This window comes from Oncorhynchus nerka, linkage group LG18, assembly GCF_034236695.1.
Source record: "Oncorhynchus nerka isolate Pitt River linkage group LG18, Oner_Uvic_2.0, whole genome shotgun sequence".
NCBI lineage: Eukaryota > Metazoa > Chordata > Actinopteri > Salmoniformes > Salmonidae > Oncorhynchus > Oncorhynchus nerka.
The window spans coordinates 4034650-4062130 of record NC_088413.1 but is presented as its reverse complement, the minus strand read 5'-3'; the positions used below and the strand labels follow the sequence as shown (position 1 = coordinate 4062130).

The following is a 27481-nucleotide window of genomic DNA, read 5'->3' as shown; positions in this document are numbered from 1 at the left end:
AGACAGACCATCATAGCAGCAGAACCTCCAGACAGACCATCATAGCAGCAGAACCTCCAGACAGACCATCATAGCAGCAGAACCTCCAGACAGACCATCATAGCAGCAGAACCTCCAGACAGACCATCATAGCAGCAGAACCTCCAGACAGACCATCATAGCAGTCCTGTCCTGTCTGCTGTCCTGGCCCAATCTTACTGTATTTAATATAGATTACTCCAGTCTGCTACTAACCAGGTTTCCATCCAATCTGCTACTAACCAGGTTTCCATCCAATCTTACTGTATTTAATAGAGATTACTCCAGTCTGCTACTAACCAGGTTTCCATCCAATCTGCTACTAACCAGGTTTCCATCCAATCTGCTACTAACCAGGTTTCCATCCAATCTGCTACTAACCAGGTTTCCATCCAATCTGCTACTAACCAGGTTTCCATCCAATCTTACTGTATTTGGTAGAGATTACTCCAGTCTGTGTCAATTTGAAGGAATCACATCTTTGTTTTTATGTGGATTTTAGAATATTGGCACGAAAATCTGTCTCCACCTGGATGGAAGCCTAGCTATTGTTTTGGTCTAAATCTGTCTCCAACTGTATGGAAGCTTAGCTACTGTTTTGGGCCAAATCTGTCTCCAACTAGATGGAAGCCTAGCTACTGTTTTGGGCCAAATCTGTCTCCAACTAGATGGAAGCCTAGCTACTGTTTTGGTCTAAATCTGTCTCCACCTGGATGGAAGCCTAGCTACTGTTTTGGGCCAAATCTGTCTCCAACTAGATGGAAGCCTAGCTACTGTTTTGGGCTAAATCTGTCTCCAAATAGATGGAAGCCTAGCTACTGTTTTGGGCCAAATCTGTCTCCAACTAGATGGAAGCCTAGCTACTGTTTTGGGCCAATGAGAATTAAGATGATGTGCACTTGCATCCCACTTGCCAAGATTCCAGAATTCTAAACCCATTGGCGAGTGGGTCCCGATGCCAGCTGTTTATTTTCTTTTAAACAATTTAAATGTAACCTTTTATTTCACTAGGCGAGTCAGTTAAAGAACAAATTCTTAATTACAATGACAGCCCACACCGGCCAAACCTGGACCACTTGTATGCCGCCCTATGGGACTCCCAATCACGGTCGGTTGTGATACAGACTGGATTCAAACCAAGATGTCTGTAGTGATGCCTCTACTAGCACTGGGATGCAGTGCCTTAGACCCCTGCGCCACTCAAGAACCCAGTAATATGATTCCTTATGAAACACTGCCAGACAGATGCACACTGGTAATAGATTGAGAGAAAGATGTATGAAACCAAACGTCACCACTCGCCAGTGACTTGATAAGCTGATTTAGCGAACGTGACCTGCCTCATGGTGCCTGCTATTAACAAGCAGAGATGGACCTTAGCGAACTAGTGATTTGGGGTTCTGATATATGGCTTGTGGCAGCTTTATTTAGGATCGTTTGACAGCTGGCTGATGAAGAACTTGTAGACATGTTCTCAGAAATCAGTCCTGAGCGCAGCCAGCAGCAACGGACTCCATACTGTCTACTGATTCTTTCCTGTTTTTATTTAAGAAATACTGTATTAAACACCTGAGCTGCTTGACGTAAGCACGTCAACATGAGTTACAGGTTAACAACAACTGCCAATAAAGCAAACATAAAGCACCCCCGTGGAACCACACCCCCGTGGAACCACACCCCAGTGGAACCGCACCCCCGTGGAACCGCACCCCCCGTGGAACCGCACCCCCCGTGGAACCGCACCCCCCGTGGAACCGCACCACCCGTGGAACCGCCCTCCCAGTGTAACCGCACCCCCCGTGGAACCGCACCCCCCGTGGAACCGCACCCCCGTGGAACCGCACCCCCGTGGAACCGCGCACCAAAACTCTAACCTTGTTTTTCTTCAGCCATCTCTCAGAGGTCCTGGGTCAGGGTTAGGTCATGTTTAGAGGTCAGAGGTGATGAACTCAACACTTATCTGTTCCAGGTGTTGCTGCTCCTCCCGGGCGTTCTGAGAGAGAAGGGGCTTCTGGGTCGACTGGCGTTGCTGCAGCCCGACCAACTGACTTCTCTGATCTCTGACCTGTCTGGTCTTCTGGAGGAGCTGAACCCTCTCCACTCGGATACACAAGCACACATCCAGCTCACTCTGGATAGGCTGGCCCAGGCCCTGCAGGTGTCCCTGGCAGCAGGGGCGCTGCTCTGCTCTAGAGGTAGGGATGTCATATCCTGTGTCTTCTACCGTTGTGATGTCCTGTGTCTTCTACAGTTGTCTTATCCTGTGTGTTCTCTCCACAGAGGACCTGAGAGCTCTCTGTTCCCGCCTCCCACACAACAAGTAAGAACCTGTCTCAATGTACCCCTAGCCTTCCCCACAACCAATCACAGTGTACCCCTAAACCTTCCCCACAACCAATCACAGTGTACCCCTAAACCTTCCCCACAACCAGTCACAATGTACCCCTAGCCCTCCCCCACAACCAGTCACAATGTACCCCTAGCCCTCCCCCACAACCAGTCACAATGTACCCCTAGCCCTCCCCCACAACCAATCACAATGCACCCCTAAACCTCCCCACAACCAATCACAATGTACCCCTAAACCTTCCCCACAACCAATCACAATGTACCCCTAAACCTTCCCCACAACCAATCACAGTGTACCCCTAAACCTTCCCCACAACCAGTCACAATGTACCCCTAAACCTTCCCCACAACCAGTCACAATGCACCCCTAAACCTTCCCCACAACCAATCACAATGTACCCCTAAACCTTCCCCACAACCAGTCACAATGTACCCCTAGCCCTCCCCCACAACCAATCACAATGCACCCCTAAACCTCCCCACAACCAATCACAATGTACCCCTAAACCTTCCCCACAACCAATCACAATGCACCCCTAAACCTTCCCCACAACCAGTCACCATGCACCCCTAAACCTTCCCCACAACCAGTCACCATGCGCCCTAGCCCTCCCCACAACCAGTCACCATGCGCCCCTAAACCTTCCCCACAACCACTCACCATGCGCCCCTAGCCCTCCCCCACAACCAGTCACCATGCGCCCCTAGCCCTCCCCACAACCAGTCACCATGCGCCCCTAGCCCTCCCCACAACCAGTCACCATGCGCCCTAGCCCTCCCCCACAACCAATCACAATGCGCCCTAAACCTTCCCCACAACCACTCACCATGCGCCCCTAGCCCTCCCCCACAACCAGTCACCATGCGCCCCTAAACCTTCCCCACAACCAATCACAATGTACCCCTAAACCTTCCCCACAACCAATCACAATGTACCCCTAAACCTTCCCCACAACCAATCACAGTGTACCCCTAAACCTTCCCCACAACCAGTCACAATGTACCCCTAAACCTTCCCCACAACCAGTCACAATGCACCCCTAAACCTTCCCCACAACCAATCACAATGTACCCCTAAACCTTCCCCACAACCAGTCACAATGTACCCCTAGCCCTCCCCCACAACCAATCACAATGCACCCCTAAACCTCCCCCACAACCAATCACAATGTACCCCTAAACCTTCCCCACAACCAATCACAATGCACCCCTAAACCTTCCCCACAACCAGTCACCATGCACCCCTAAACCTTCCCCACAACCAGTCACCATGCGCCCCTAGCCCTCCCCCACAACCAGTCACCATGCGCCCCTAAACCTTCCCCACAACCACTCACCATGCGCCCCTAGCCCTCCCCACAACCAGTCACCATGCGCCCCTAGCCCTCCCCACAACCAGTCACCATGCGCCCCTAGCCCTCCCCCACAACCAGTCACCATGCGCCCCTAGCCCTCCCCACAACCAGTCACCATGCGCCCCTAGCCCTCCCCCACAACCAATCACAATGCGCCCCTAAACCTTCCCCCACAACCACTCACCATGCGCCCCTAGCCCTCCCCCACAACCAGTCACCATGCGCCCCTAAACCTTCCCCACAACCACTCACCATGCGCCCCTAGCCCTCCCCCACAACCAGTCACCATGCGCCCCTAAACCTTCCCCACAACCAGTCACCATGCGCCCTAGCCCTCCCCCACAACCAGTCACCATGCGCCCCTAAACCTTCCCCACAACCAGTCACCATGCGCCCCTAGCCCTCCCCACAACCAGTCACAATGCGCCCCTAGCCCTCCCCCACAACCACTCACCATGCGCCCCTAGCCCTCCCCCACAACCAGTCACCATGCGCCCCTAGCCCTCCCCCACAACCAATCACAATGCAACCCTCCTCCTGTCAAGGTCTGTTCTTAACCTCCCCCTGTCCAGACCTGTTCTGTTTCCAGCCTAAGAGGTGTGTGTGTGTGTGTGTGTGATCTTCCCAAGTAGTGCATGATGTCATAGATCCTCATAGTTCCAGAATGTTATGATAATGGCAGCCATTTTGGCGAAGGAGAAATCCAAACCAGTTTAATACCCTCAATGCACATTCTACGTTCGAACGCTCCAAGCCCTCTTCATATCGGGGGAGTCGTTTCCTGTGCGTTGTCAGGCGTTGTCAGGCGTTGTCAGGCGTTGTCAACAGGGAGGACCAAGCCCTCTTCATATCGGGGGAGTCGTTTCCTGTGCGTTGTCAGGCGTTGTCAGGCGTTGTCAGGCGTTGCCAGGCGTTGTCAGGCGTTGTCAGGCGTTGCCAGGCGTTGTCAGGCGTTGCCAGGCGTTGCCAGGCGTTGTCAGGCGTTGTCAGGCGTTGTCAGGCCAACAGGGAGGAGATCTCGTTAAATATGGTTTAAATTCGTTAAAATTAGTAAATTACATAATACATTGAGGATTTAGAAGCTACAGCAATGCGCTTGTGAGAAAAATGTAAGAACTTTTGAAAACGAGTGTTTCAAATCAAATCAAATCAAATGTATTTATATAGCCCTTCGTACATCAGCTGATATCTCAAAGTGCTGTACAGAAACCCAGCCTAAAACCCCAAACAGCAAGCAATGCAGGTGTAGAAGCACGGTGGCTAGGAAAAACTCCCTAGAAAGGCCAAAACCTAGGAAGAAACCTAGAGAGGAACCAGGCTATGTGGGGTGGCCAGTCCTCTTCTGGCTGTGCCGGGTGGAGATTATAACAGAACAACCTACTACCCTGAGACAAGGCTGAGCATAGCCCCCACACCACTAGAGGGATATCTACCACCCTACTACCCTGAGACCAGGCTGAGTATAGCCCCCACACCACTAGAGGGATATCTACCACCCTACTACCCTGAGACCAGGCTGAGTATAGCCCCCACACCACTAGAGGGATATCTACCACCCTACTACCCTGAGACAAGGCTGAGTATAGCCCCCACACCACTAGAGGGATATCAACCACCCTACTACCCTGAGACAAGGCTGAGCATAGCCCCCACACCACTAGAGGGATATCTACCACCCTACTACCCTGAGACCAGGCTGAGTATAGCCCCCACACCACTAGAGGGATATCTACCACCCTACTACCCTGAGACCAGGCTGAGTATAGCCCCCACACCACTAGAGGGATATCTACCACCCTACTACCCTGAGACAAGGCTGAGTATAGCCCCCACACCACTAGAGGGATATCTACCACCCTACTACCCTGAGACAAGGCTGAGTATAGCCCCCACACCACTAGAGGGATATCTACCACCCTACTACCCTGAGACCAGGCTGAGTATAGCCCCCACACCACTAGAGGGATATCAACCACCCTACTACCCTGAGACAAGGCTGAGTATAGCCCCCACACCACTAGAGGGATATCTACCACCCTACTACCCTGAGACAAGGCTGAGTATAGCCCCCACACCACTAGAGGGATATCTACCAACCTACTACCCTGAGACAAGGCTGAGTATAGCCCCCACACCACTAGAGGGATATCTACCACCCTACTACCCTGAGACCAGGCTGAGTATAGCCCCACACCACTAGAGGGATATCAACCACCCTACTACCCTGAGACAAGGCTGAGTATAGCCCCCACACCACTAGAGGGATATCTACCAACCTACTACCCTGAGACAAGGCTGAGTATAGCCCCCACACCACTAGAGGGATATCTACCACCCTACTACCCTGAGACCAGGCTGAGTATAGCCCCCACACCACTAGAGGGATATCAACCACCCTACTACCCTGAGACAAGGCTGAGTATAGCCCCCACACCACTAGAGGGATATCTACCACCCTACTACCCTGAGACCAGGCTGAGTATAGCCCCCACACCACTAGAGGGATATCTACCACCCTACTACCCTGAGACAAGGCTGAGTATAGCCCCCACACCACTAGAGGGATATCAACCACCCTACTACCCTGAGACAAGGCTGAGTATAGCCCCCACACCACTAGAGGGATATCTACCACCCTACTACCCTGAGACAAGGCTGAGTATAGCCCCCACACCACTAGAGGGATATCTACCACCCTACTACCCTGAGACAAGGCTGAGTATAGCCCCACACCACTAGAGGGATATCTACCACCCTACTACCCTGAGACAAGGCTGAGTATAGCCCCCACACCACTAGAGGGATATCTACCACCCTACTACCCTGAGACAAGGCTGAGTATAGCCCCCACACCACTAGAGGGATATCAACCACCCTACTACCCTGAGACAAGGCTGAGTATAGCCCCCACACCACTAGAGGGATATCTACCACCCTACTACCCTGAGACAAGGCTGAGTATAGCCCCCACACCACTAGAGGGATATCTACCACCCTACTACCCTGAGACAAGGCTGAGTATAGCCCCCACACCACTAGAGGGATATCTACCAACCTACTACCCTGAGACAAGGCTGAGTATAGCCCCCACACCACTAGAGGGATATCTACCACCCTACTACCCTGAGACAAGGCTGAGTATAGCCCCCACACCACTAGAGGGATATCTACCAACCTACTACCCTGAGACCAGGCTGAGTATAGCCCCCACACCACTAGAGGGATATCTACCACCCTACTACCCTGAGACAAGGCTGAGTATAGCCCCCACACCACTAGAGGGATATCTACCACCCTACTACCCTGAGACCAGGCTGAGTATAGCCCCACACCACTAGAGGGATATCTACCACCCTACTACCCTGAGACCAGGCTGAGTATAGCCCCCACACCACTAGAGGGATATCAACCACCCTACTACCCTGAGACAAGGCTGAGTATAGCCCCCACACCACTAGAGGGATATCTACTACCCTGAGACAAGGCTGAGTATAGCCCCCACACCACTAGAGGGATATCTACCACCCTACTACCCTGAGACCAGGCTGAGTATAGCCCCCACACCACTAGAGGGATATCTACCACCCTACTACCCTGAGACCAGGCTGAGTATAGCCCCCACACCACTAGAGGGATATCTACCACCCTACTACCCTGAGACAAGGCTGAGTATAGCCCCCACACCACTAGAGGGATATCTACTACCCTGAGACAAGGCTGAGTATAGCCCCCACACCACTAGAGGGATATCTACCACCCTACTACCCTGAGACCAGGCTGAGTATAGCCCCCACACCACTAGAGGGATATCTACCACCCTACTACCCTGAGACAAGGCTGAGTATAGCCCCCACACCACTAGAGGGATATCTACCAACCTACTACCCTGAGACAAGGCTGAGTATAGCCCCCACACCACTAGAAGGATATCTACCACCCTACTACCCTGAGACAAGGCTGAGTATAGCCCCCACACCACTAGAGGGATATCTACCAACCTACTACCCTGAGACAAGGCTGAGTATAGCCCCCACACCACTAGAGGGATATCTACCAACCTACTACCCTGAGACCAGGCTGAGTATAGCCCCCACACCACTAGAGGGATATCTACCACCCTACTACCCTGAGACAAGGCTGAGTATAGCCCCCACACCACTAGAGGGATATCTACCACCCTACTACCCTGAGACAAGGCTGAGTATAGCCCCCACACCACTAGAGGGATATCTACCAACCTACTACCCTGAGACCAGGCTGAGTATAGCCCCCACACCACTAGAGGGATATCTACCATCCTACTACCCTGAGAAAAGGCTGAGTATAGCCCCCACACCACTAGAGGGATATCTACCACCCTACTACCCTGAGACCAGGCTGAGTATAGCCCCCACACCACTAGAGGGATATCAACCAACCTACTACCCTGAGACAAGGCTGAGCATAGCCCCCACACCACTAGAGGGATATCTACCACCCTACTACCCTGAGACAAGGCTGAGCATAGCCCCCACACCACTAGAGGGATATCTACTACCCTGAGACAAGGCTGAGTATAGCCCCCACACCACTAGAGGGATATCTACCAACCTACTACCCTGAGATCAGGCTGAGTATAGCCCCCACACCACTAGAGGGATATCTACCAACCTACTACCCTGAGACAAGGCTGAGTATAGCCCCCACACCACTAGAGGGATATCTACCAACCTACTACCCTGAGACAAGGCTGAGCATAGCCCCCACACCACTAGAGGGATATCTACCAACCTACTACCCTGAGACAAGGCTGAGTATAGCCCCCACACCACTAGAGGGATATCAACCACCCTACTACCCTGAGATCAGGCTGAGTATAGCCCCCACACCACTAGAGGGATATCTACCAACCTACTACCCTGAGACAAGGCTGAGTATAGCCCCCACACCACTAGAGGGATATCAACCACCCTACTACCCTGAGACAAGGCTGAATATAGCCCCCACACCACTAGAGGGATATCAACCACCCTACTACCCTGAGACAAGGCTGAGTATAGCCCCCACACCACTAGAGGGATATCTACCAACCTACTACCCTGAGACAAGGCTGAGTATAGCCCCCACACCACTAGAGGGATATCTACCACCCTACTACCCTGAGACAAGGCTGAGTATAGCCCCCACACCACTAGAGGGATATCTACCAACCTACTACCCTGAGACAAGGCTGAGCATAGCCCCCACACCACTAGAGGGATATCTACCAACCTACTACCCTGAGATCAGGCTGAGTATAGCCCCCACACCACTAGAGGGATATCTACCAACCTACTACCCTGAGACAAGGCTGAGTATAGCCCCCACACCACTAGAGGGATATCTACCATCCTACTACCCTGAGACAAGGCTGAGCATAGCCAGCATATAGCAGATGTTAATGTGAGTGTACACACAAGTATAAAGGAATTAATAAGAATATGTCCATACAAATATATGAATGAGCGATGGCCGAACGGCTTAGGCGAGATGCAGTAGATGGTATAGAGTACAGTACATACAGTGGGGAGAACAAGTATTTAGTCAGCCACCAATTGTGCAAGTTCTCCCACTTAAAAAGATGAGAGAGGCCTGTAATTTTCACCATAGGTACACTTCAACTATGACAGACAAAATGAGAAAAAAAAATTCCAGAAAATCACATTGTAGGATTTTTAATGATTTTATTTACAAATTATGGTGGAAAATAAATGTCTTCCATTTTCTCACTCTGGCCGTGCTGGCCTTACTAATTCTATGAATGGAAAGCCTTTTCAATACATTTCATCCATATTTAGGGACATCTCCTCCCTCCCTAAATGAGGGTTAGGGTGGGGGGTAGGGTTAGAGACATCTCCTCCCTCCCTAAATGAGGGTTAGGGTGGGGGTAGGGTTAGAGACATCTCCTCCCTCCTAAATGAGGGTTAGGGTGGGGGTAGGGTTAGAGACATCTCCTCCCTCCCTAAATGAGGGTTAGGGTGGGGGTAGGGTTAGAGACATCTCCTCCCTCCCTAAATGAGGGTTAGGGTGGGGGTAGGGTTAGAGACATCTCCTCCCTCCCTAAATGAGGGTTAGGGTGGGGGTAGGGTTAGAGACATCTCCTCCTCCCTAAATGAGGGTTAGGGTGGGGGTAGGGTTAGAGACATCTCCTCCCTCCCTAAATGAGGGTTAGGTGGGGGTAGGGTTAGAGACATCTCCTCCCTCCCTAAATGAGGGTTAGGGTGGGGGTAGGGTTAGAGACATCTCCTCCTCCCTAAATGAGGGTTAGGGTGGGGGGTAGGGTTAGAGACATCTCCTCCCTCCCTAAATGAGGGTTAGGGTGGGGGTAGGGTTAGAGACATCTCCTCCCTCCCTAAATGAGGGTTAGGGTGGGGGTAGGGTTAGAGACATCTCCTCCCTCCCTAAATGAGGGTTAGGGTGGGGGTAGGGTTAGAGACATCTCCTCCCTCCCTAAATGAGGGTTAGGTGGGGGTAGGGTTAGAGACATCTCCTCCCTCCCTAAATGAGGGTTAGGGGGGGGTAGGGTTAGAGACATCTCCTCCCTCCCTAAATGAGGGTTAGGTGGGGGTAGGGTTAGAGACATCTCCTCCCTCCCTAAATGAGGGTTAGGGTGGGGGTAGGGTTAGAGACATCTCCTCCCTCCCTAAATGAGGGTTAGGGTGGGGGGTAGGGTTAGAGACATCTCCTCCCTCCCTAAATGAGGGTTAGGGTGGGGGGTAGGGTTAGAGACATCTCCTCCCTCCCTAAATGAGGGTTAGGGTGGGGGTAGGGTTAGAGACATCTCCTCCCTCCCTAAATGAGGGTTAGGGTGGGGGGGTTAGAGACATCTCCTAGGGTTAGAGACATCTCCTCCCTCCCTAAATGAGGGTTAGGGTGGGGGTAGGGTTAGAGACATCTCCTCCCTCCCTAAATGAGGGTTAGGGTGGGGGTAGGGTTAGAGACATCTCCTCCCTCCCTAAATGAGGGTTAGGGTGGGGGGTAGGGTTAGAGACATCTCCTCCCTCCCTAAATGAGGGTTAGGGTGGGGGTAGGGTTAGAGACATCTCCTCCCTCCCTAAATGAGGGTTAGGGTGGGGGTAGAGTTAGAGACATCTCCTCCTCCCTAAATGAGGGTTAGGTGGGGGGTAGGGTTAGAGACATCTCCTCCTCCCTAAATGAGGGTTAGGGTGGGGGTAGGGTTAGAGACATCTCCTCCCTCCCTAAATGAGGGTTAGGGTGGGGGGTAGGGTTAAGGACATCTCCTCCCTAAATAGGGTTAGTGGGGGGTAGGGTTAGCGACGGAACTGGAATGAATAGCAGTAGAGGCTATAGGTGATGCATTCCCTGCAGGACGGAACTGGAATGAATAGTAGTAGAGGCTATAGGTGATGCATTCCCTGCAGGACGGAACTGGAATGAATAGCAGTAGAGGCTATAGGTGATGCATTCCCTGCAGGACGGAACTGGAATGAATAGCAGTAGAGGCTATAGGTGATGCATTCCCTGCAGGACGGAACTGGAATGAATAGCAGTAGAGGCTATAGGTGATGCATTCCCTGCTGTTACAGATGCAGGACGGAACTGGAATGAATAGCAGTAGAGGCTATAGGTGATGCATTCCCTGCAGGACGGAACTGGAATGAATAGTAGTAGAGGCTATAGGTGATGCATTCCCTGCTGTTACAGATGCAGGACGGAACTGGAATGAATAGCAGTAGAGGCTATAGGTGATGCATTCCCTGCTGTTACAGATGCAGGACGGAACTGGAATGAATAGCAGTAGAGGCTATAGGTGATGCATTCCCTGCAGGACGGAACTGGAATGAATAGTAGTAGAGGCTATAGGTGATGCATTCCCTGCAGGACGGAACTGGAATGAATAGCAGTAGAGGCTATATGTGATGCATTCCCTGCTGTTACAGATGCATGACAAAGTGTGTTGTAATTCCTAATTCTATGGTGTCTCCTTCAGTTTGCTCCAGCTGGTGATGTCTGGTCCAGTGCAGCAGAGTGGATTCTACCCCCACATCCACACCCCTCCTCTGGGGTACAGCCCCCGGCCCAGTCCCTTAGGACCTCACCCCTCCTCTCACTCTCCCCATCCCTCCTTCCCTTCTCAACCTTTCCTTCCAAGCATGTCCTTTCCTTTCCGCCCCAGCCACTAAAGAGATGTGTGGACACATGGAAGACAACAACATTGGTGTATACTGAGTATTTGGACTGTTTGTCAAATCAATCTGTTTTACCATGTTTCATTAATAAATTGTATACCCTTCCACCCATGTGTTGTTTAATAAATTGACCATCTGTTCATTGCCTCTATGCCCTCCCACCTATCTGTTCATTGACCACAGCCTCTATGCCCTCCCACCTATCTGTTCATTGACCACAGCCTCTATGCCCTCCCCACCTCCATTGACCACCTATCTGTTCATTGACCACAGCCTCTATGCCTCCCACCTATCTGTTCATTGACCACAGCCTCTATGCCCTCCCACCTATCTGTTCATTAATAAATTGACCACAGCCTCTATGCCTCCCACCTCCCACAGCCTGTATCTGTTCATTGACCACAGCCTCTATGCCCTCCCACCTATCTGTTCATTAATAAATTGACCACAGCCTCTATGCCCTCCCACCCCCATATGCCCTCCCCAATTGAATAAATTGACAGCCTCTATGCCCTCCCACCTATCTATTCATTAATAAATTGACCACAGCCTCTATGTCCTCCCACCTATCTGTTCATTGACCACAGCCTCTATGCCCTCCCACCTATCTGTTCATTAATAAATTGACCACAGCCTCTATGCCCTCCCACAGCCTCTATCCCTGTTCATTGACCACAGCCTCTATGTCCTCCCACCTATCTTCATTGTTCATTGACCACAGCCTCTATGTCCTCCCACCTATCTGTTCATTGACCACAGCCTCTATGCCCTCCCACCTATCTGTTCATTAATAAATTGACCACAGCCTCTATGTCCTCCCCTTCCACCTATCTGTTCATTGACCACAGCCTCTATGCCCTCCCACCTATCTGTTCATTAATAAATTGACCACAGCCTCTATGCCCTCCCACCTATCTGTTCATTGACCACAGCCTCTATGCCCTCCCACCTATCTGTTCATTAATAAATTGACCACAGCCTCTATGTCCTCCCACCTATCTGTTCATTGACCACAGCCTCTATGCCCTCCCACCTATCTGTTCATTGACCACAGCCTCTATGTCCTCCCACCTATCTGTTCATTGACCACAGCCTCTATGCCCTCCCACCTATCTGTTCATTAATAAATTGACCACAGCCTCTATGTCCTCCCACCTATCTGTTCATTGACCACAGCCTCTATGCCCTCCCACCTATCTGTTCATTGACCACAGCCTCTATGCCCTCCCACCTATCTGTTCATTGACCACAGCCTCTATGCCCTCCCACCTATCTGTTCATTGAATATATTGACCACAGCCCTCTATGTCCTCCCACCTATCTGTTCATTGACCACAGCCTCTATGCCCTCCCACCTATCTGTTCATTAATAAATTGACCACAGCCTCTATGTCCTCCCACCTATCTGTTCATTGACCACAGCCTCTATGCCCTCCCACCTATCTGTTCATTAATAAATTGACCACAGCCTCTATGTCCTCCCACCTATCTGTTCATTGACCACAGCCTCTATGCCCTCCCACCTATCTGTTCATTGACCACAGCCTCTATGCCCTCCCACCTATCTGTTCATTAATAAATTGACCACAGCCTCTATGTCCTCCCACCTATCTGTTCATTGACCACAGCCTGTATGTCCTCCCACCTATCCCTGTTCATTAATAAATTGACCACAGCCTCTATGCCCTCCCCCTGTTCATTGGCCACAGCATCTATCTGTTCATTGACCACAGCCTCTATGCCCTCCCACCTATCTGTTCATTGACCACAGCCTCTATGCCCTCCCACCTATCTGTTCATTGACCACAGCCTCTAACCTATCTGATTGACCACAGCCTCTATGCCCTCCCACCTATCTGTTCATTGACCACAGCCTCTATGTCCTCCCACCTATCTGTTCATTGACCACAGCCTCTATGCCCTCCCACCTATCTGTTCATTGACCACAGCCTCTATGCCCTCCCACCTATCTGTTCATTGACCACAGCCTCTATGTCCTCCCACCTATCTGTTCATTGACCACAGCCTCTATGCCCTCCCACCTACTGTTCATTGATCTGTCCCACCTCTATTCATTAATAAATTGACCACAGCCTCTATGCCCTCCCACCTATCTGTTCATTGACCACAGCCTCTATGCCCTCCCACCTATCTGTTCATTGACCACAGCCTCTATGTCCTCCCACCTATCTGTTCATTGACCACAGCCTCTATGTCCTCCCACCTATCTGTTCATTGACCACAGCCTCTATGCCCTCCCACCTATCTGTTCATTGACCACAGCCTCCCACCTATCTGTCCCACAGCCTCCCCCACCTACCTTCATCTGCCTTCACCTTAATATATTGACCACAGCCTCTATGTCCTCCCACCTATCTGTTCATTGACCACAGCCTCTATGCCCTCCCACCTATCTGTTCATTGACCACAGCCTCTACCTGTTCCCACAGCTCCCACCTCTGTTCATCTGTTCATTAATAAATTGACCACAGCCTCTATGCCCTCCCACCTATCTGTTCATTGACCACAGCCTCTATGTCCTCCCACCTATCTGTTCATTGACCACAGCCTCTATGCCCTCCCACCTATCTGTTCATTGACCACAGCCTCTATGCCCTCCCACCTATCTGTTCATTAATAAATTGACCACAGCCTCTATGCCCTCCCACCTATCTGTTCATTGACCACAGCCTCTATGCCCTCCCACCTATCTGTTCATTAATAAATTGACCACAGCCTCTATGTCCTCCTCCATTGACACCTATCCTCCCACCTATCTGTTCATTAATACATTGACCACAGCCTGTATGTCCTCCCACCTATCTGTTCATTAATAAATTGACCAGCAGCCCTCTATGTTCCCACAGCCTCCCTCCCACCTATCTGTTCATTAATACATTGACCACAGCCTCTATGCCCTCCCACCTATCTGTTCATTAATAAATTGACCACAGCCTCCTATGTCCTCCCACCTATCTGTTCATTAATAAATTGACCACAGCCTCTATGTCCTCCCACCTATCTGTTCATTGACCACAGCCTCTATGCCCTCCCACCTATCTGTTCATTGACCACAGCCTGCTATGTTCATTGACCTCCCACCTATCTGTTCATTGACCACAGCCTCTATGCCCTCCCACCTATCTGTTCATTGATTGACCACAGCCTCTATGTCCTCCCACCTATCTGTTCATTGACCACAGCCTCTATGCCCTCCCACCTATCTGTTCATTAATAAATTGTCCTCCCACCTTGACCACAGCCTCTATGCCCTCCCACCTATCTGTTCATTGACCACAGCCTCTATGTCCTCCCACCTATCTGTTCATTGACCACAGCCTCTATGCCCTCCCCCACCTATCTGTTCATTAATAAATTGACCACAGCCTCTATGCCTCCCACCTATCTGTTCATTGACCACAGCCTCTATGTCCTCCCACCTATCTGTTCATTGACCACAGCCTCTATGCCCTCCCACCTATCTGTTCATTAATAAATTGACTACAGCCTCTATGCCCTCCCACCTATCTGTTCATTGACCACAGCCTCTATGCCCTCCCACCTATCTGTTCATTGACCACAGCCTCTATGTCCTCCCACCTATCTGTTCATTGACCACAGCCTCTGCCCTCCCACCTGTTCCCACAGCCTCTATGTCCCCTCCCACCTATCTGTTCATTGACCACAGCCTCTGCCCCCCACCTATCTGTTCATTGACCATGCCCTCTATGTCCTCCCACCATCTGTTCATTGACCACCCACCTATCTGTTCATTAATACCTCCCACCTTGTTCATTGACCACAGCCTCTATGTCCTCCCACCTATCTGTTCATTGACCACAGCCTCTATGCCTCCCACCTATCTGTTCATTAATAAATTGACTACAGCCTCTGTCCTCCCACCTGTCCTCCCACCTATCTGTTCATTGACCACAGCCTCTATGCCCTCCCACCTATCTGTTCATTGGCATTAATAAATGACCACAGCCTCTATGTCCTCCCACCTATCTGTTCATTGACCACAGCCTCTATGTCCTCTCTGTTCATTGACCACAGCCTGTATGTCCTCCCACCTATCTGTTACATTAATAAATTGACCACAGCCTCTATGCCCTTCCTCCTACCTGTCTGTTCATTGACTACAGCCTCTATGCCCCCCACCTATCTGTTCATTAATACATTGACCACAGCCTCTATGCCCTCCCACCTATCTGTTCATTAATAAATTGACCACAGCCTCTATGTCCTCCCCCACCTATCTGTTCATTGACCACAGCCTCTATGTCCTCCCACCTATCTGTTACATTAATAAATTGACCACAGCCTCTATGTCCTCCCACCTATCTGTTCATTGACCACAGCCTCTATGCCCTCCCACCTATCTGTTCATTGACCACAGCCTCTATGCCCTCCCCACCTATCTGTTCATTGACCACAGCCTCTATGCCCTCCCACCTATCTGTTCATTGACATTATGCCCTCCCACCTATCTGTTCATTGACCACAGCCTCTATGCCCTCCCACCTATCTGTTCATTGACCACAGCCTCTATGCCCTCCCACCTATCTGTTCATTAATAATCTGTTCATTGACCACAGCCTCTATGTCCTCCCACCTATCTGTTCATTGACCACAGCCTCTATGCCCTCCCACCTATCTGTTCATTAATAAATTGACCACAGCCTCTATGTCCTCCCACCTATCTGTTCATTGACTACAGCCTCTATGCCCTCCCACCTATCTGTTACATTAATAAATTGACTACAGCCTCTAGGCCCTCCCACCTATCTGTTCATTGACTACAGCCTCTATGCCCTCCCACCTATCTGTTCATTGACCACAGCCTCTATGCCCTCCCACCTATTGACCACAGCCTCTATGTCCTCCCACCTATCTGTTCATTGACCACAGCCTATGCCCTCCCACCTATCTGTTCATTGACCACAGCCTCTATGCCCTCCCACCTATCTGTTCATTGACCACAGCCTCCCACCTATGCCCTCTGTTCATTGACCACAGCCTCTATGCCCTCCCACCTATCTGTTACATTAATAAATTGACCACAGCCTCTATGCCCTCCCACCTATCTGTTCATTGACCACAGCCTCTATGCCCTCCCACCTATCTGTTACATTAATAAATTGACCACAGCCTGTACGCCCACCTATGTTTCATGAATTGTATATATTTATTTAACCTTTATTTTGACAGGGAAGACATATTGAGACGTATGTCTCTTTTCCAAATGCGCCCTGTATAGTACAATATAAATATACACATTAAATACTACATATATAATTTAAAGTATTGTGGGTGAATGTAACTATTTTTTTCTGGGTGATGTGACTTTTTATTTGTGCTTAATTTTTTATTTCCCCTTTATTTAACCAGGGAGGCCAGTTGAGAACCATTTCTCATTCACAACTGCGACCTGGCCAAGATAAAAGCAAAGCAGTGCAACACAAACAACAACAGAGTTACACATGGGTTAAACAAAACGTACAGTCAATAATACAGTAGAAAAATCTATATATAGTGTGTGTAAATGTAAGATTAGGGAGGTAAGGCAATAAATAGGCCATAGCGTTGAAATAATTACAATTTAGCATTAACACCGGAGTGATAGATGTGCAGAAGATGAATGTGCAAGTAGAGATACTGGGGTGCAAAGGGGCAAAAAAATAACAATATGGGGATGAGGTAGTTTGGTGGGCGATTTACAGATGGGCTATTTACAGATGGGCTATTTACAGGTGCAATGATCAGTAAGCTGCTCTGAAAGCTGATGCTTAAAGTTAGTGAGGGCGATGTAAGTCTCCAGCTTCAGTGATTTTTGCAATTGCTCCAGTCATTGGCAGAAGAGAACTGAAGGAAAGGCGCCAAAGGAGGAGTTGGCTTTGGGGATTTTCTACATTGTAGAATAATAGTGAAGACATCAAAACTAGGAAATAACACATATGCAATCATGTAGTAAAATTTGTGGAATTTCTTTCCTTCTTAATGTGTTTGAGCCAATCTGTCTGTCCTTTGGTCTGATGAGTCCATTTTCGCGATTTTTTTTGTCTTTGTGAGATGCGGCGTAGGTTAATTGGTAATCTATGCATGTGTGGTTCCCACCGTGAAGCATGGAGGAGGAGGTGTGATGGTTTGGGGGTGCTTGCTGGTGACACTGTCTGTGAATTATTTAGAATTCAAGGCACACTTAACCAGCATGACTACCACAGCATTCTGCAGTGATACACCATCCCGTCTGGATTGGGTTTAGTGGGACTATCATTTGTTTTTCAACAGGACAATGACCCAACACACCTCCAGGCTGTGTAAGGGCTATTTGACCAATAAGAGTGATGGAGTGCTGCATCAAATGACCTGGCTTCCACAATCACCCGACCTCAACCCAATTGAGATGGTTTGGGATGAGTTGGACCGCAGAGGGAAGGAAAATCAGCCAACAAGTGCTCAGCATATGTGGGAATTCCTTCAAGACGGTTAGAAAACATTCCAGGTGAAGCTGGTTGAGAGAATGCCAAGAGTGTGCAAAGCTGTCATCAAGTCACAGGGTTGACACCTGTAGTAAATTCAATTGATAGCACATGATTTGGAAATGCACACACCTTCTACCTCCAAGCCATAAGGCTGCTGAACAATTAATCAAATGGACTATTTACATTGACCCCCCCACATTTGTTTTTTACACTGCTGCTCCTCACTGTTTATTTTCTATAGTCACTTCACCCCCCACCTACATGTACAAATCACTCCTCGACTAACCTGTACCTCCACACATTGACACTGTACCGGTACCCCTGTATATAGCCTCCACATTGACTCTGTACCGTAACCACCTGTATATAGTCTCCACATTGACTCTGTACCGGCAATTTCTGTATATAGCCTTCACATTGACTCTGTACCGTAATACCCTGTATATAGCCTCCACATTGACTCTGTACCGGTACCCCTGTATATAGCCTCCACATTGACTCTGTACCGGCACCCCTGTATATAGCCTCCACATTGACTCTGTACCGGCACCCCTGTATATAGCCTCCACATTGACTCTGTACCGGTACCCCTGTATATAGCCTCCACATTGACTCTGTACCGGCACTTTCTGTATATAGCCTCCACATGGACTCTGTACCGGTACTCCCTGTATATAGCCTCCACATTGACTCTGGTACCCTGTATATAGCCTCCACATTGACTTGTACCCTGTATATAGCCTCCACATTGACTCTGTACTCTGTATATAGCCTCCACATTGACGTCAGTACCCCTGTATATAGCCTCCACATTGACTCTACTGGTACCCCTGTATATAGCCTCCACATTGACACTGTACCAGTACCCCTGTATATAGCCTCCACATTGACTCTGTACCGGGACCCCTGTATATAGCCTCCACATTGACTCTGTGTCAGTACCCCTGTATATAGCTCCACACACTGTACCGTTGTATATAGCCTCTTGACTGACCGTACCGGGACCCTGTATATAGCCTCCACATTGACTCTGTACCGGCAATTCCCTGTATAAAGCCTCCACATTGACTCTGTACCAACCCCTGTATATAGCCTCCACATTGACTCTGTACCGGTACCCCTGTACAAAGCCTCCACATTGACTTGTACCAGTACCCTGTATATAGCCTCCACATTGACTCTGTACGTACCCTGTATATAGCCTCCATATTGACTCTGTACCAGCAGTACCCCTGTATATAGCCTCCACATTGACTCTGTACCGGTAACCCCTGTATATAGCCTCCATATTGACTCTGTACCGGTACCCCTGTATATAGCCTCCATATTGACTCTGTACCAGTAACCCCTGTATATAGCCTCCACATTGACTCTGTACCTGGTAACCCCTGTATATAGCCTCCACATTGACTCTGTACCAGTACCCCTGTATATAGCCTCCACATTGACTCTGTACCGGTAACCCTGTATATAGCCTCCATATTGACTCTGTACCAGTACCCCTGTATATAGTCTCCACATTGACTTCTGTACCCCTGGCCTAACTGTACCAGTACTGTATATAGCTCCACATTGACTCTGTACCGTAACCCCTGTATATAGCCTCCACATTGACTCTGTACCGTACCCCCTGTATATAGCCTCCTCTCAGCCGCAACCCCTGTATAGCCTCACATTGACTCTGTACCGGTACCCCTGTATATAGCCTCCATATTGACTCTGTACCGTAACCCCTGTATATAGCCTCCACATTGACTCTGTACCGGTACCCCCTCCATATTGACTCTGTACCGTAACACCCTGTATATAGCCTCCACATTGACTCTGTACCGTAACTTCTGTATATGGCCTCCACATTGACTCTGTACCGGTACGCCCTGTATATAGCCTCCACATTGACTGTACCGTAACCCCTGTATATAGCTCTACATTGACTCTGTACCGGTCACCCCCTGTATATAGCCTCCACATTGACTCTGTACCGGTACCCCTGTATATAGCCTCCACATTGACTCTGTACTGGTACCCTGTATATAGCCTCCACATTGACTCTGTACTGGTACCCCTGTATATAGCCTCCACATTGACTCTGTACTGGTACCCCCTGTATATAGCCTCCACATTGACTCTGTACTGCCCTGTATATAGCCTCCACATTGACTCTGTACTGGTACCCCTGTATATAGCCTCCACATTGACTCTGTACTGGTACCCCTGTATATAGCCTCCACATTGACTCTGTACCGGTAACACCCTGTACCGCAACACCCTGTATAGCCTCCACATTGACTCTTTACCGTAACACCCTGTATATAGCCTCCACATTGGCTCTGTACCGTAATACCCTGTATATAGCCTCCACATTGACTCTGTACCAGTACCCTGTATATAGCCTCCACATTGACTCGGTACCCGGGTACCGCCTGTATATAGTCTCGTTATTTTATTGCATTATTTAAATTATTTTTTTTACCAAGCCATGAGGTCGAAGGAATTGTCAGGATCGAGGGAAAGATGAACGGAGCAAAGTACAGAGAGATCCTTGATGAAAATCTGCTCCAGAGCACTCAGGACCTCAGACTGGGGCGAAAGTTCCTACAGGACAACGACCCTAAGCACACAGCCAAGACAACAACAGACCTGAAAATAGCTGTGCAGCAAAGCTCCCCATCCAACCTGACAGAGCTTGAGAGGATCTGCAGAGAAGAATAGGAGAAACTCCCCAAATACAGGTGGTGTGTGTGTGTGTGTGTGTGTGTGTGTGTGTGTGTGTGTGTGTGTGTGTGTGTGTGTGTGTGTGTGTATATATATATATATATACACACACACATCTTTCTATAATAGTGAGGAACTTCAAGTGAAAACCATCATTTCTGATAGAATTAGGAACAAACAGACACCTCATTCCAGCACTTGGTGGTCCCACAAACACAGATATCACTTAGATCGAAACCTAAAAAAAACTCTAATGAAATAATAGACATGCAGAGCACCAGTCTAGTGAGAAACAATGGTTGCTAGGCTGTTTCTGCATCACAGGTTCTAGAACAGTTTATAACCCTAAACTGTTTCAGTTTCTGGATTACAGGTTCTAGAACAGTTTCTAACCCTAAACTGTTTCAGTTTCTGGATCACAGGTTCTAGAACAGTTTCTAACCCTAAACTGTTTCAGTTTCTGGATCACAGGTTCTAGGACAGTTTCTAACCCTAAAGTGTTTCAGTTTCTGGATCACAGGTTCCAGAACAGTTTCTAACCCTAAACTGTTTCAGTTTCTGGATTACAGGTTCTAGAACAGTTTCTAACCCTAAACTGTTTCAGTTTCTGGATCACAGGTTCTAGAACAGTTTCTAACCCTAAACTGTTTCAGTTTCTGGATCACAGGTTCTAGAACAGTTTCTAACCCTAAAGTGTTTCAGTTTCTGGATCACAGGTTCTAGGACAGTTTCTAACCCTAAACTGTTTCAGTTTCTGGATCACAGGTTCTAGAACAGTTTCTAACCCTAAAGTGTTTCAGTTTCTGGATCACAGGTTCCAGAACAGTTTCTAACCCTAAACTGTTTCAGTTTCTGGATCACAGGTTCTAGAACAGTTTCTAACCCTAAACTGTTTCAGTTTCTGGATCACAGGTTCTAGAACAGTTTCTAACCCTAAACTGTTTCAGTTTCTGGATCACAGGTTCTAGAACAGTTTCTAACCCTAAACTGTTTCAGTTTCTGGATCACAGGTTCTAGAACAGTTTCTAACCCTAAACTGTTTCAGTTTCTGGATCACAGGTTCTAGGACAGTTTCTAACCCTAAAGTGTTTCAGTTTCTGGATCACAGGTTCTAGGACAGTTTCTAACCCTAGTGTTTCAGTTTCTGATCACAGGTTCCAGAACAGCTTTCTAACCCTAAACTGTTTCAGTTTCTGGATCACAGGTGTCATGAATGTCCTGATCAGGTCAGATTACAGGAGACCACAACCCTACAGATTATCTCTCAACCCCAACAGAGGAGGAGAGATCTAGGGGTCTGAAGATGTGGGGGTTTTATGACTCCTCACGCACCTGGTAAATCTTAGGCCACAGACTACATTCCTTTGTCCTGTCACTATGGAGAACCAGCCTCAGAACATTAAACATGAAATAAAGGGACTTTGGAACAATGGTTTCGCCAGCCACAATGGTGGTCATGACGATGGATGGAATATGAAAATGTATGTCATTTTGGTTTTGGTATTAAAGGTTAATAGGTTAAGAGTTAAGAGTTTTCCTACTGATCTACTGTCTCTATTATATTATGACAGACCAGCTAGATCTACTGTCTCTATGTCTCTATTATATTATGACAGACCAGCTAGATCTACTGTCTCTATTATATTATGACAGACCAGCTAGATCTACTGTCTCTATGTCTCTATTATATTATGACAGACCAGCTAGATCTACTGTCTCTATTGTATTATGACAGACCAGCTAGATCTACTGTCTCTATTATATTATGACAGACCAGCTAGATCTACTGTCTCTGTCTCTATTATATTATGACAGACCAGCTAGATCTACTGTCTCTATTATATTATGACAGACCAGCTAGATCTACTGTCTCTATTATATTATGACAGACCAGCTAGATCCACTGTCTCTATTATATTATGACAGACCAGCTAGATCTACTGTCTCTATTATATTATGACAGACCAGCTAGATCTACTGTCTCTATTATATTATGACAGACCAGCTAGATCCACTGTCTCTATTATATTATGACAGACCAGCTAGATCTACTGTCTCTATTATATTATGACAGACCAGCTAGATCTACTGTCTCTATTATATTATGACAGACCAGCTAGATCTACTGTCTCTATTATATTATGACAGACCAGCTAGATCTACTGTCTCTATTATATTATGACAGACCAGCTAGATCTACTGTCTCTATTATATTATGACAGACCAGCTAAATCAAATGTCTCTATTATTTATATAGACCAGCTAGATATACTGTCTATCTCAAAGTATGTACAGAAGACCAGCTAGAACTAAACAGTCAAGCTATTATATTAGACAGCACCAGCTAGAAAACTGTCTCTATTATATTAGGACAAACCAGCTAGAAACTACTGTCTCATTATATTATGACAGACCAGCTAGATCTACTGTCTCTATTGGAGATTATAACAGACCATGGCCAAGATGTTCTAATGTTCATGAATGACCAGCTATGGTCTCTATTATATTATAACAGACCAGCTAGATCTACTGTCTCTATTATATTAGGTGACAGACCAGCTAGATCTACTGTGTCATTATATTATGACATGGTCCAGCTCAGATCTACTGTCTCAAAATAAATGACAGACCAGCTAGATCTACTGTCTCTATTATATTATGACAGACCAGCTAGATCTACTGTCTCTATTATATTATGACAAACTGACCAGCTAGATCCCTGTCTCATTAAACTACTGAGCATAAATACAGCTAGATCTACTGTCTCTATTATATTATGACAGACCAGCTAGATCCCCTGTCTCTATTATAATATGACAGACCAGCTAGATATACTGTCTCTACTTTGCCAAAGCACAGACCAGCTAGATCTACTGTCTCTATTATATTTCAACCAGCTAATCTACTGTCTCTATTATATTATGACAGACCAGCTAGATCTACTGCCCTATTAATTATGACAGACCATGGCACAACCCAGCTCTACTGTCTATTATATTATGACAGACCAGCTAGATCACTGTCTCTATATAATATGACAGACCAGCTGACCACTGTCTCAGGGATTATATTATGACAGACCAGCTAGATCTACTGTCTCTATTATATTATGACAGACCAGCTAGATATACTGTCTCTATTATATTATGACAGACCAGCTAGATCTACTGTCTCTATTATATTATGACAGACCAGCTAGATCTACTGTCTCTATTATATTATGACAGACCAGCTAGATCTACTGTCTCTATTATATTATGACAGACCAGCTAGATCTACTGTCTCTATTATATTATGACAGACCAGCTAGATCTACTGTCTCTATTATATTATGACAGACCAGCTAGATCTACTGTCTATTATATTATGACATACCAGCTAGATCTACTGTCTCTATTATATTATGACAGACCAGCTAGATCTACTGTCTCTATTATATTATGACAGACCAGCTAGATCTACTGTCTCTATTATATTATGACAGACCAGCTAGATCTACTGTCTCTATTATATTATGACAGACCAGCTAGATATACTGTCTCTATTATATTATGACAGACCAGCTAGATCTACTGTCTCTATTATATTATATTATGACAGACCAGCTAGATCTACTGTCTCTATTATATTATGACAGACCAGCTAGATCTACTGTCTCTATGTCTCTATTATATTATGACAGACCAGCTAGATCTACTGTCTCTATTATATTATGACAGACCAGCTAGATCTACTGTCTCTATTATAATATGACAGACCAGCTAGATCTACTGTCTCTATTATATTATGACAGACCAGCTAGATCTACTGTCTCTATTATATTATGACAGACCAGCTAGATCTACTGTCTCTATTATATTATGACAGACCAGCTAGATCTACTGTCTCTATTATATTATGACAGACCAGCTAGATCTACTGTCTCTATTATATTATGACAGACCGTAGACTTCCAGATCTACTGTCTCTATTATATTATGACAGACCAGCTAGATCTACTGTCTCTATTATATTATGACAGACCAGCTAGATCTACTGTCTCTATTATATTATGACAGACCAGCTAGATCTACTGTCTCTATTACTCTATTATATTATGACAGACCAGCTAGATCTACTGTCTCTATTATATTATGACAGACCAGCTGGATCTACTGTCTCTATTATAATATGACAGACCAGCTAGATCTACTGTCTTTGTGTCTCTATTATATTATGACAGACCAGCTCGATCTACTGTCTCTATTATAATATGACAGACCAGCTAGATCTACTGTCTCTATTATATTATGACAGACCAGCTAGATCTACTGTCTCTATTATATTATGACAGACCAGCTAGATCTACTGTCTCTATTATATTATGACAGACCAGCTAGATCTACTGTCTCTATTATATTATGACAGACCAGCTACCAGCTATGTCTCTATTATATTATGACAGACCAGCTGATCATGTACTACTTGAACCCAGCTTTATTCTCTATTATTTATGACAGACCAGCTAGATCTACTGTCTCTATTATATTATGACAGACCAGCTAGATCTACTGTCTCTATTTCTGCTATTATATTATGACATGACCAGCTAGATCTACTGTCTCTATTATATTATTGGACCAGCTAGATCTACTGTCTCTATTATATTATGACAAACCAGCTAGATCTACTGTCTCTATTATATTATGACATACCAGCTAGATCTACTGTCTCTAGAAGACCAGCTATCCCTGTCTATTATATTTATGACAGACCAGCTTAGCATTATGTCTCTATTATATTTTGACAGACCAGCTAATCTACTGTCTCTGATTATATTAGGACAGACCAGCTAGAGATAGAATGACAAAATCATAGATCTATCTATTATATTATGACCAGCTAGATCTGACTGTCTCTAATATATTATGACAGACCAGCTAGATCTACTGTCTCTATTATATTATGACAGACCAGTTGGATGCTACTGTCTCTATTATATTATGACAGACCAGCTAAATAATCACCCCTTTGTGGTTCGATTATATTATGACAGACCAGCTAGATCTACTGTCTCTATTATATTATGACAGACCAGCCAGTCTAGATATATGACTGAATCTCTATTATATTTGTGACAGACCAGCTAGATCTACTGTCTCTATTATATTGTGACAGACCAGCTTAGATCTGCTGTCTCTATATAATATGACAGACCAGCTAGATCTACTGTCTCTATTATATTATGACAGACCAGCTAGATCTTGAACCCTCTGTCTGTCTATTATATTATGAGACCAGGAGCATCTACTGTCTCTATTATATTATGACAGACCAGCTAGATATACTGTCTCTATTATATTATGACAGACCAGCTAGATCTACTGTCTCTATTATATTATGACAGACCAGCTAGATTACTGTCTCTATTATATTATGACAGACCAGCTAGATCTACTGTCTCTATTATATTATGACAGACCAGCTAGATCTACTGTCTCTATTATTATAATAGGTAGATCTACTGAGAGTGCCATATTATGACAGACCAGCTAGATCTATTGTCTCTATTATATTATACAGACCAGCTATATCTACTGTCTCTATTATATTATGACAGACCAGCTCAGATCAGGTCTCTATTATATTATGACATACCAGCTAGATCTACTGTCTCATTATATTATGACAAGACCAGCTAGATGCCTACTGTCCAAGCGGATGGCTGTTATATTTTTATGACAGACCAGCTAGATAAAGAATCTCTATTATATTGTGACAGACCAGCTAGATCTACTGTCTCATTATATTATGACAGACCAGCTAGCCTACTGTCTCTAGGTCAATTGTCGACAGACCAGCTAGATCTATTGTCATCTATGTTTGTGCAAAATATGACAGACCAGCTAGATCTACTGTCTCTGTGGCGTAATCGGTTAGCAGACAGGTACTTATGTCTCTATTATATTAGATGACCAGCTGATCTACTATTATATTATGACAGACCAGCTAGAGCTACTGTCTCTTTCTTGAACCCAGCTGCCTGTCTCTATTTATGCTATGACAGACCAGCTAGCCTAGGTCTCTATTATATTGACTGACAGACCAATATCGCTAGCTCCACTGTCTCTATTAAATATGACAGATCAGCTAAATCTACTGTCTGATGGATATTATGACAGACCAGCTAGCATCTACTGTCTCTATTAGCATTATACAGAAATTAGATCTACTGTCTCTATTATATTAAGACAGACCAGCTAGATCTACTGTCTCTATCCCTCTATTATATTATCCAGACCAGATCTACTGTCTCTATTAATATTTATGACAGACCAGCTAGATCTACTGTCTCTATTATAGATGACAGGTCATCTACAGTCAGATTATAGAATACAAAATCAGATCTACT

General features: G+C 46.8%; 1 protein-coding gene across 3 annotated transcripts in view; it reads left to right on the top strand.

Annotated features, from left to right (window-relative positions):
- Positions 1-11997, top strand: part of ints15 (integrator complex subunit 15) — a 52832-nt gene extending 40835 nt beyond the window's left edge. For all 3 annotated transcript variants that reach the window (XM_065003450.1, XM_065003452.1, XM_065003451.1), the window contains 3 exons: positions 1988-2213; positions 2299-2338; positions 11692-11997. In XM_065003450.1, the coding sequence (XP_064859522.1) occupies positions 1988-2213; positions 2299-2338; positions 11692-11884 (459 nt within the window). In that variant the 3' untranslated portion in view covers positions 11885-11997. The remainder of the gene's footprint in view (positions 1-1987; positions 2214-2298; positions 2339-11691) is intronic.
- The last annotated feature ends 15484 nt before the right edge of the window (positions 11998-27481 follow it).